This window comes from Falco rusticolus, chromosome 4 (assembly GCF_015220075.1).
Source record: "Falco rusticolus isolate bFalRus1 chromosome 4, bFalRus1.pri, whole genome shotgun sequence".
Classification (NCBI taxonomy): domain Eukaryota; kingdom Metazoa; phylum Chordata; class Aves; order Falconiformes; family Falconidae; genus Falco; species Falco rusticolus.
The window spans coordinates 23,930,984-23,942,751 of NC_051190.1; the positions used below are offsets into that span (position 1 = coordinate 23,930,984).

Here is an 11,768-nt window from a genome sequence, read left to right on the forward strand (position 1 = left end):
CAACAGAGCCTGATCCAGAGGAACGCAAGGCACAGGGGAGGCATTTGACTATGGCTAGTATTTAAATCACAGCTCTGAGCTGAACCCGGCCCCGTGTGAGGGGGTGCCACCTGCCTGACTGCAGCCGCTCCCTGCTCACCTGCGCGGTGGGGAGGGTCCCGGCTCTGCTGACCCAGAGCCAGACCCCTGTCCCTCTGCAGAGCCAGCTCGTGTCCGCCTGGGACAGTCAAAGGGCTCTCGGGACGCTGCTGTCTGAGTAATTCTCTTCCTCCTCTGTGCTTCAGCAGGCAGCACAGCTTCTCCTCTGATTGGGTCCCTCTGCCCTCACCATGGAGCACACGTGATGTGAACATCTCTTGGACATCAACTCTGTGCTGCGCTCTAGTATGGAACTGTGCTTTTCAGCAATGGGCGATTGGCCGCGGCGGGCGGTGCTGTGATGGTCCCCGTGGCCATGGTTTCAGGCTGAGCATGTGGACCAGAGAGGGGACTGCAAACCCAACTGCGGTGTTAGCCCTGCTGAGGAACGGTCTGCAGGCAGGCAGCAACGCGGGTTCAGCTGATGGCCTCTCTGCTCTGCAGAGGCCACCGCCGCAGACCCCTGCCCATCCCTACCCCGTCCTGCCTCCTGCAGACAGCTCACACCAGCGCGGCCCCGGCCGCAGCCACAGCCCCCGGCCCCACCACAGCCCCCAGCCAAGCCTGCGGTGATGGGCACCTCCCCACCAGGCGCCCAGGGCAGGGCAGCACGCCGGCCCTCGGCAGCTCCTCGCCACTAATTAGCTGCACAACATGCCCAAGTCTTCAGGTCCATGTGATAAGACTCAACTTTCTTCTTTTTTCTTTTTTTCCCCTGAGAAAGCCTTCTTGCACAATGTCCATTTTTAGCACAAACTGGAGTTGGATCAGATGCCTTACATGTGGTCTCCACTCTCCAAAAGGAGAGATCAGCACTTTTTTCCTGCAATCGTTTAACTACAGGCACAAAAACTGAAGATTAAAAAAAAATCACTGTCACTCCTTTTTGCTCTTACAGGCTGGATAGCTGCGCTGCATCGGAACAGCCATCCTTATTTGCTCCTGTAACTTTTCTTGCATTCTACTGGCTAATTATGTGAGCTAAAATGAAAGATTATGAACTACAAAACCACGCGCTTTAGGACAAAAAGTGATCATCAGCTGGGATCAGAAGTCATTACAATATGTATGAGGACAATACAGTATTGCTTCTGCGGCTATAGCAAACACATTGGGAAAAGAGATTTTTCAAAGGCTTTTTCAAGGCTCTCCCCTGTGGGTATAATGGGGTGTCCTCCAATTAACTGCCATGGAATCAATTAAGTTATTGCTCAATTCTTCTGGGAAATTCCAACAAGAACTGGCAAACGTTGGAGATAAAGCACTGAGCAGATGGACTGTTGATGTGCTCTTGAGATGCCAAATATATTCCTTTTCCCTACCATAAGAAGACAGTCAAGGCTGCTGGGACAGACATTCCACCTCTCCTGCCTGGCCTGTGTGGAAGCAGAGGATGCCTCCCACACGAGAAGCCCCCCACACCAACAGGCACCGACATGGAGCATCCCCTGCCCCAGCACCCTCCCGACAGCTGGGGCTTGAGGCAGACAGTGCTGAACTGGCTGGTGATCATCAGCACGGCTGCATGAGCTGGTCAGGGAAAAAAACAACAAACAACTGGAACCATTTCCAAAACCTCAAGCCATTCTGGTTATTTTTCAACTCTGCTAGGTGAAAGGGTGAACACCTGAAAGCATGGTGAAAATGTTAGTTCGTGCTCTGGCCTTGGGAAGGGTCTGCTGAGAAGTCTGATCTCACCAAATCCCTGGGCAGAAGTGGAGAAGCAACTGAATTTAAGGTTGCTTTTCTACACTTGAACCTTTCAATACACTGGAGTTTGTCAACCATTAGTGACCGTTCAAGCGGCAATGCTGGCAGGTATTTAGGTCCTCAGCTGTCTCATGCCTCCCACATGCAGCGCAGGACTCGCACCCACAACAGCAGCCATCTGGTTCTCTTACTCTGAGATAGCTGTACATGCAGATGGACATCCAGTTGGTGAGCATCTTCTCCACCACGGATTCCGTTCTCCTTAGCATCAGCTTGGGGTTTTTGGAAGCTGAAGCATCTATTAGATCCACCAAGAGGTCCTTCATGATGCTGGTGTAATACTCCAGTTTCCCATGCAACGCAATAGTAAGCAGGGAAGCCAGGTTACATCTGGAACACAAAATTGTGGATGACTCAAGCACCAACCCAACAAGACTAAACTGCTGACTGGCATAAAAAGCCCCCAAAACAGGAAGGCAGTATTTCACACAATTTTCACGAGCCTTCTCAATGGCATTAAAACTTCAAACCCTCTTTCAGTGCTGCTGGATCTTGGGCTGACACGCACCCTCTTACTGGTGAACCAAGTGTTCAGGGACACAAAACATGAGCGAGTCGCTCGTTGTACCTTTTGGTGCTCTTCAGAATAATGGAGGTTTATGGCCATCTGTTTCTAACAGAAAAGCAGGAGGCAAGTGTAACCCAACCTTCAAACTGAAATGCATGGCACGAGACACCGCCTGGATCGCTTACAGGGAAGGAATAAATCAGTATCCTCCAGCTGCCAAGTCTTTAGCTCTGAATCTCATACCTGTCTCTAACAGCAAAGTCCTTCTGTTGCTCGAGAGCATGGACAAACACGATGAGAAAGTGCTTGTTGTTGAGTAAGGTGGAGAACAGCGAGATCCCTTCTTCCATATTGGGTCTGCAGTTTTCAGGGATCTAAGGAAAAATATAAGAGAGCAGAGTGAGAGAGACCCTGCTTGTTCTTTTCCTCCAGCTTTTATCCTTCCTGACGGCAAGGATGTCTCTGCTGAAGGTGGAGGCACTGAGCTGAAGACCCCTTCCTCCCTCTGCTCAACAGAAGTCAGCAGCACGCCTTCCCGGCGAGGGCATGACTGCGTGCACCACACGGCTGTATCAGAAGCAGCTTGGCCTGCTGGGCGGTGGCAGTGGCCACTCCTCTCTGTTTGGCACTTGTGAGGCTACCTGGAGTGCCGTGGCCAGTTTGGGGCTCCCTGCTATGAGAAAAACAGTGGCAAACCAGAACAAGTGCAGCCGAGAGCTGCCAAAACAGCCAGTGGGCACAGGCGGAGAGGGCTGGGTTTGGTCAGCCTTAAGAAGAAGCTGTAAAGGGAGATCTTGCTGCAACCTTCAGCTGCCTTGTGGGAGGGCAAAGAAAACAGACCCAGGCTCTGCCTCCCGTGCTCCACGGGACAGTGCTGAGGCAAGGGACACCAGATGGAGCATGGGACACTGATTAAATATAAGGAAGGAAGTTTCCACCTTTAAGGTAGTCGGGCACTGGAACAGGGCCCCAAGAGGCTGTGGGATTTCCATCCTTGAGGATGTTTGACACAGCTGGACAAGGCCTTCAGCAATGCCACCTAGTTGGAGCTGCTTTCAGCAAATCTCCCTTCCAACCTAGAGTGATTCTCTGGTTCTTTGACTCCTACTTCTTGTCCGCATGAAATGCAGCTATGGGACAATAACAGCTTTTACAAAGTCCCTGGTTGGGAGGAATCTAATTTATGATGAGCTGCGTATGGGACTGAAGTGACATATAATACAGTAACACCCAGGAAGAAGAGCCTGCAACAGAGCCAGGGAGGCTCTCAGGACAATGCTCCTTCATGTGAGAGCAGATCCACAGATCTGCCTTCTCCATTCAGCCAAAGCTGAGCTGACGGTGGTGTTAATTGTTTTCTGTGACCGAGCACCCCCACGCACCACAACAAAACGCATGGCACTTAACACACACGAGCATAGTTAGCAACCACTCAAAAGCATTTGTTTTGTTAGCGGGTTACTCACTTTCCATTCCCCCACCAGGAGCGGATGAGTTTCCTGGACCTGGGAGCCCACCTGGGAGCTGAGCTGCTGGGACGGCAGGATGTAGCACTCCTCGTAGAGCGAGGAACACTGCAACCAAGCACAGTGTTAGGGAAGGGTGGCTGCACCCGGCCGGGGACCTCCTCATTTGCCGTGCACCACAAGGGAACAAGACGGAGAGACATGTCATCGGGACTGAAGACCACCCATTATGAAGAAATGCATTGGTAGGGTTTACAAAGCTGTTAAACACTTCGCAAGAGCCTCTTGAATGAAAAAACACCACAAGAATGGGGGGAGGCAGATGTCTGCACAGACACAAGGCTGTTAGGGTGGGGAGACTGCAAATAGACTAATTTGACAGCTAGAAAAATCCCAGAAGAGAAAGCATTATAGAAGACTAAGTCAAAATAGAGGAGTACTGGGTGTTTTAACATATGTAACTTTTGAAACAGATGGGAAAAATGTTTAAATCTCTAACATTCTTATAGCAGCCTGAATCTTAAAGACTCCAGTGTGCAGATATATAGACACTGGATAACTTAAAAACCCGATTAGTAACTACTAATGAAACACTCCACAGTCATAAATCATCATCTCACTCCTCACCACTGAAATGCAACTGCCTCAGGGGTGAAATACGGCTGCTGTTGAGGGCGCACAGTGACACAGCGGAGCAGCCAGTGATGGGAATTACGGCACCGGTGTGTCTGGTGTGGCCCTGCAGGAGGACCCTGGGTCTGGGCGCCCACAGGACATCTTACTGGGAGCACCGTGCACCCAGCCTTTGACAGAGAGGAGAAAAAACAGGGGGAGACAGACCTCTAATGAGGTCCTGAGGACTGGCACAGCAGCTGGGAATGCTCGGTGGCACGCTGTGTGCAAAAAGCCCCCTCTCCCTGAATGCCAAGGGCAGATGTGCTCTTCAGCCACCCTCCAGCCTCCGCTGAGCAGAGCGGGGTGACGCTGCAGTCCCTGGGGAGCCCCCAGCAATCTCTGCTCAAGCTTTCAGAGTGTGAGTGTGCTTTCAGAGGAGGAGTGGCTGTGAGCCAGAGCAGCTCCCAGGACGGTATCGCCACCAGACTCCCATCGTGTGCCAGCAAGCCCAACCTTACTTCACACCCCAGCAGCTGCGCTTCCACTTTTGACGATAATTGAGGCTGAAATACGTGACAACTGAATATATAACAGCGGAATGATTTTGTTACACTGTAATAACCCTTGAGCAGAGGGAAAGCAGAGCCCTGATCTGGTTAGGACAGACCTGGGAGCGATTAGGTGCCTGTGAAACGCGGTATCGCCTTACTTTGGGGAAGAACGTTCGGGTGACAAAGTGCTTGTACTCCAGGAACGGGATCCCCTGGCTGCGGTTTAACTCCTTGGTCAGGTCTGTCATGTCTGTCTGCAGTTCCGCAAAACCTTACACAGAGAGACCCACAGATGGTAAGACCGCCGATACTCTACCAGCTGAGACAGTAAGCAGGCTGGCACTGAAAAGTGTGGCACGCCTCATCTCTGCCTCCTCGAGCCTCTCCCTCGAGTGGGCTAAAGCAGGGGTTTCTCAACAAGCAGCACATTACTGCCAGGGTTCAACTGTCAGCACTGAACATGATGCCCCGCCGCGCCGGTGGAGAGGACATCCCCCGCCTCCAGTAGAGCCGCCTCCACGGGAGCAGGACCTCAGCCTGTGCTGCAGCCACCTACCGTGGGGACAGCAGATGCAGACGCTGGGACTGCTTCTCCCATTGCTCTAGCAGGAGCATGCTGCAGTCTTTGTTGCACCCTTGTAAAACACACTACAGACCAGTGGGGCCTTCAAGCAACCCCCTGACATGGCCATGGGCCATTAACCCTGAGACATGGAAATCAGTGGCACTGACAATCAGTGGCTTGCCCAAGCCAGGCAGCAAGACAGCAGAGGAGATACACCTCCAGCCACTGAGCCTCATTCACAAACCCTGCTGAAGCTCAGCAGCAACGACAGAAATTCTCCTATAAATAATTCTACAAACTTCTACAGAGCAGAAGGTGAGCAGCCTCAAGCCTGCTATCCCAGCATCTCCTAGTTCTGGCTCCCCCTCGGTGCCCGGCGCAGAGCGGCTTACCTTTGCGGATTTCCTCCCGGATCTGCGACTCCATCTCCTCCATCTGGAGCAGGGTTTTCTGCCAGTAGCGCTCCGCTCTGCGGCTCTTTGTGCAAAACACAAAGAGAGCTGGAAAAGAGGAAGGGAACAAGCTTTTTGGACTAGGGCTTAGGAGCAGCTGCAGCTGGGATCAGTATAGTCCTCTGCTGACACGGGTGCAGAAAGCTAAACTCAGTGTTGGTTTAACACCTACAAGACCAGTAACTGATCAGGCAGTTGCTGATTATCTGTAAATAAGTAGAACCAGCTGGAATTTAATGGTCATGTTTTAACTGTCATCTTCAGTTTAGGTCTGGGCTGTCTATATTCAGCTTTACTGTACGTTAATGTATTCCAGCTGATTAATACAGATTTTAAGACATTTACCACCTGTATCACAGTGTTCATGTCTGACAGTCTTCCCATGCCTCCAGGAATATGTTTTAAGGATGGGTGGTGCATTTAATAAATAGCTTGCATTGTAACCTTTATTAAAAATAAATTAAATCCCTACCAGAAACACCTCATTTGCTGTGAGCTGACAGGTTTCTTGCTGCACAGCCCTTCTGGGCATGCAATGAGAAGACACCCTAGCCAGAGGACACGGGTGTGTTGCACGGCTTCCAGCAAGGTTAGCAAACTGTTGTGTCTGCTCCAGATCTGCAGCAAAAGACGCTTGCTCTGTTCTTCATGCTCTTTGCCAGGTGCCTATCACTGGCTGTTACTGATGACAGGACCTTGGGCTAGATGGACCTTTAGGATGCTCTGGGACAGTCATGCCTGTGAGTGAGCCCTGTTCAAGTCAGCACAAGTCCAAGACCAGTTTCTCACACCCTTTACTTTGTATTATAGTAGCTACTAGGTGTTTGGGGAAAAGGGTAAGTTTATAAATAACCACAGGCTCAAGCAACAGAGCTGAATGATGGATTCACCCAGCAAATGCTTCACGCTGCAGGAAGCTTTGATCCTGGCTTCGTCCCCGTACAGAGAGGGCCAGCTACTTGCTGCACCTGGAGCAGTTTCAGATACTGCAGAACTGCAGTACTCAAAGGTTTCCTAATGTATGAGTGAGTCATCTTCACCCCTCTGCACGCAATGGGAAAAAACCCTCGGGACAGCCTGGAAACTCACTGTTCTGTTCCCTTACCTACGACCGAGAGGACCAGCAAGATGCTGCAGATGACAATGGAGACTATGATTGCGGTCTCTCCTCCCCCAAGGTGCAGCATCGCAATTGTGTAGTTGAACTTTCCAACTTGGATCTAGGGAAGGTGGAGAAGCAGCAGCTGATCAGCATATTACCAAGTAGCTCAGAGGTCGAACAAGGAGGGACTGACTATGGGGCAGCACCTGGCAGACCTTCACCCAAGGATGTACAAAGCACACTGGCTCAGCCCACCAGGCTTGGCAGGGAGGCTGGCTGGGGTACTTCGTGTGTCTCAGTAGAGTCCAATTCCCTTCGTGTGTGCTCTGGTGGAAAGCTGAGGCCGGCTCACAGCAGGCTGCGATACTGCAGCAGTGGCCAGCCTAGGCACCCCTGACAGGGCTTTGGTGGCAGAGCCACAGGCTCCAGCCCACGTCACGGCCCCACCATGCTCACCCAGAGCATGAGACGACCCTTTCTGAGAGAGCTCACCGCACCATACAGTAGTGCCTCTACTACTTTTACTAGAAAACCACTTCCATTAATCATCCAACTCTGTTATGCCTCTGAATGGCCTTTGAATCCCAGCTGCACTCTCCTTTCTCCGCCAAAAGCAGAACTGCTGCCACTCAGGAGAAGGAGCTCTTTCTAAAGAACCTTTAAAGTCTTTGAAATACAAATAAAGTAAGGGAATAAAAATAAATAATAATGAGACCAGAGATGAGTAATCATCTTGTGGCTAAAGCAGTGGACGGGGTGTCAGGAGGTGCTGGCTCTACTCCCAACCTGTACTTCTTGTGACACCAAACATGAACAACTTGAGCTCGGTTCCTCGGTCTCCTGATCGCTATAAGGGGAGAGGCCAACGCACATCACAGGCAGGCTGGTGAGTTTACTCAGCGCTGCTTATGAACAGTGCTTGAGGCCCCTGGGATGAAAGGGTTCAACAGCATCATCTGATAAGGAAAACCCATGACCATGCAAGTCTTTTGCTTCTGGAAATGTGAGTTTCACTTCTCTCAAGGAATGAGAAGCGAGAGGAACTTGAGCAAAAAACCCCCCCCTGAAATGAGGTAGGGAAGAGATGGAATAATCTTATGATTACATCTGTGTCATGGAGCAGCTCTGGGAGAGGTGCATACTGTGGTTAAATGACAGCCAGCTCTCAACAGCTGGGCCAAAGTAGCGCTGCAACCAGGCCCATCCCACCACACATCAAACACCATGCATCAAACACCACGCAGTGCACAGCTCCATGCCTGCTGGGAAATCCAAGCCTTTGCTCTGCGGAGCGCTGGTGGGGAACTGATGCTGCCAGCTGAAGGCATGTGGATAAGCTCCGAGCTCTGCCCCTGCACGGGAGGGCTGCCCTGCCGTGGGCAACACTGGCTGCCTTCACCCAGGCTCAGGGAAACCTTCCGTGCCTCCGACCACTGCTGCTGGACCATGCAGCCTGGCTCCCGTGGCTCTAAGCCCTAGTGTGCCCTTGGACCACCCCTCAGATGGACTCTGGTGCTGGTGATTTCTGGGGTGGTGCCTCCTGGCAGTATCCAACACTAAGAGCTTCAGTCTCATCCCCAATGCATGCTGGCTGGGAGCAGAGATGCTGAATGAGGACGAGAAGCCACAAGCACCACACAAGCATCTATGGAGGTTTGTTTGACAGTCTGTACAGCACCCTGCCTAGCATCAAGATTTCCATCTCTTTTGTCTGAAATACTGCAATGAGGCAAGTCCTGGATGCATTTTGAGTCTTTTTGTTTCCCCACCAACTCAACCTCTTCCATTTTCCAGAGGAGAAATCCCATGCTTGCTGTTTAATTCAGTGTTTAAACAGTTTGGTCATGAACAAAATTGGGTTTGAAGGCCTCTGCAAGCTTGCTCTGATTTATTTGGACAGGTCTATTCAATGCAATTTTTTATAAGGGGAATTAATCAGGCTGCAGGTTAAATGGCGACAGTGCCTGTGACCAGCACCTGGCAGCGGGTGCAGAAGAGGCCAGAACTGGAGGACACCCCGCTCCTGGGAAGAGCTGTTGGGGCCACCTCAGGTGTCACCGGGAACTGTACTCTGGCTTACAGGATGTAGCAGCCTCCCAGGGTGTGGACAGGACCCTCCTAGGACTAAACCAGACCAAAATAAAGCTCCAGCTCACATAAGGCGCTTCCAGAAGCTACTCAAAAGTGACCCCAAAACACAGGGAAGATGAGGAGCCCCATCTTCATCACTGGCTCCTCTCTACAGAAAGCTCTTGCTGCTCTGTGTGACCTGCTAACATGGACCTGGCCTAAGAACACCTCTGAGGAACGGGCATACTCAAAATCACAGTCAGAATTAAGATCAACGTTTTAAAGGGCTGTCTTCCTGCACTCCGATGGGTGCAGATGTGAGCTCTACCATCTAACAAGGACAAACTGGGCAGTCACAACAGCAGGCATCTCAGCTTGCCAGAAGAGAAAACTTGCACCAGCAGGAAAGGCTTCTGCAGCCCTTGGTAACCATCCTTGACACAAATCAGGCAGGGGCCACTGCACAAGTCTGGCCCCGTGTTATCAAAGCTATTACAAGTATGTTATAAAGGCAGCTGTTGCCTATGAAATGTCCAGCAGGCGGTAACTCAAACCACATACAAAGGTTTAACAAGTGTGAACAGGCATGAATACAAGTTGATTATTTAGCTGCACTCTCACTGCTGGTACCCTCTTAACAGGTACGTGATCTTTTAGGGCTGGGTATCATTCTCATGCTTCCTAGGGACCTACTAGGGCACTGCCCTGAATGTTTTATGTCAAACCAAGACTAGCAAACTCATAAATTCCTTTTCTTCCCCAAAGGGATTTCTTAGTTCTTACTAAAAGCAAAATTACCCTATTCAAAATTTCCATTAAAATCACTTGGGAAATTCTGCTACTTCTGCATTTCACATTTCCATGTTTGCAACAGAATTTCACGCACCACAGACCGTAACCGGTAAACTGGATAGCCCTGTCAATGAATTGCTGGGGCATCTTCCTGCCTTTCTTCCAAGCAGTGCCAAGTCCACAACCTCCTCAACTCCCTTCGCAGCCTTCCTCCTCCTCCCTGCCCATGCTGCAGGCTCCCACCCATTCACTGTTACAGCACACAGACTGGGAGGGGGCTGCAGGGTCTCAGACCATGGAGACGGAGGCATTTGCTCTCCAGATATGCAGAGCCACAGTCACATCCCTGTGTGGCAACGGGCTGCATAGGACATGAGGGAAACTGAGGGCGAGCAGAACAGTTAAACCAAGCCCTTTGTGGAAAAAAGGACAGTAACAGTCTTGGAATCTTGCAGACACAAAGCAAGAACAGCAGCCTTGAACATCGACCTCTTTGCAGTGACAAAACAGCAGCCCCTGGGAAGCACCACAAAACTTCCCAGCCCTGCATGCTCCTCCTGCCCACCTGGTCACACAGAGGGACCCATCTCCAGTGGGTTCCTGCAGCGTGGTGCAGGCCAAATTCTCACGTCCACTGGTAGCTCTTCCACTGGCAGTGGGAGGCCAGCTGACTGAAATCTGCATGGAAATCCCCAAACCGACTGCAAATGACTAAAACTCACATGCTTGGGATTTCACAGTGCCTTACAAGAACTGACAAAACCTTCCCCTGCCAGCTTACGGCACAGTTAACCCAGCAGGCAGCTGCCGGTGCCCCCTGGTTCAGAGGGTGGCAGCCCCTCGCCGTGACTCGGGGCAGCCATAGCCTGCGCCCCACCAGCGAGCTGCCCTGGGGACAGCCACAGGGGCAGCCAGTGTTGTCCACCCTTCCATCCCTGTGGCGCTGTGTGAAGTGCCCGCCAGCGCGCCCGGTGCTGCCCTCCCATGCCACCTGCACGCAGGGTCAGCAAGAGGGACCCTGCCTGCCCCGCGCTCCAAGCCTGTGGGTTCCTGGGACTCACCGTCACCGGCAACTGTCTTTCCGAGGTGCTCAGCGACTCATTGACAGAGCAGTGGATGACTTTGTCTGAAACAATCTGTATCTCACACGAGATAAGGCCAATTTTCACTTGGTACTCATTGCTTTCCAGGCCCAGGCTGTCAGGCTCTTTCTAATGACAAAAATAGAATCAGGATGTCAGTCTTTAGAGTAGCAGTCAGAATTGCAATGGATCTTCCTGCTTTGCTTTTCTTATTCCCTGCAGTTTTTGAGACCCGGAAGGACTCTCTCCCTCACCAAGGACATTTTTCCAGCACTCCATAGGAAACGCAGAACCGGGCCATTCCCCATTTTCCTGTTTCCCATTCCTCACTCAGCATGGGGCAGGGGACGAGCAAGCCCCTCATGGAACCTGGAAAAATCTGCTTTTGATCTGCCCTGCTGTGCACTGCAGATAAGGATCTAAGCGCCCACCTGGGAGGGTGGAAGGATGTACAACAGAGGAGATAGCCCGGGGATGCGTCTGCAGAGCCTGAGAAAGGGGGAGTGCGTTTCTGAAGCACGTTGCAGCCAGTGAGGATATCCTGCAGTGAACAATGGCCTTTGAATTACTATTGCGCATTGTCCAAGCCACTCAATGGCTGCACCCCAACTTCCTTGTTAACTGAGCTGAATTCAGTGGCCAGAAGGGAAGAATGCA

The 11,768-nt window shown here is 51.5% G+C and overlaps 1 protein-coding gene across 1 annotated transcript in view; it reads right to left on the bottom strand.

The window, feature by feature from the left end:
- The window catches only part of PLXND1 (plexin D1), an 83,058-nt gene that overhangs the window by 20,375 nt on the left and 50,915 nt on the right, over positions 1 to 11,768 (bottom strand). Inside the window, exons 19-25 of the mRNA XM_037383210.1 lie at positions 11,091 to 11,240; positions 7,171 to 7,285; positions 6,006 to 6,113; positions 5,207 to 5,319; positions 3,883 to 3,990; positions 2,660 to 2,790; positions 2,040 to 2,238 (exon numbers count right to left, since the gene is read on the bottom strand). Of these exons, the coding sequence (XP_037239107.1) occupies positions 2,040 to 2,238; positions 2,660 to 2,790; positions 3,883 to 3,990; positions 5,207 to 5,319; positions 6,006 to 6,113; positions 7,171 to 7,285; positions 11,091 to 11,240 (924 nt within the window). The remainder of the gene's footprint in view (positions 1 to 2,039; positions 2,239 to 2,659; positions 2,791 to 3,882; positions 3,991 to 5,206; positions 5,320 to 6,005; positions 6,114 to 7,170; positions 7,286 to 11,090; positions 11,241 to 11,768) is intronic.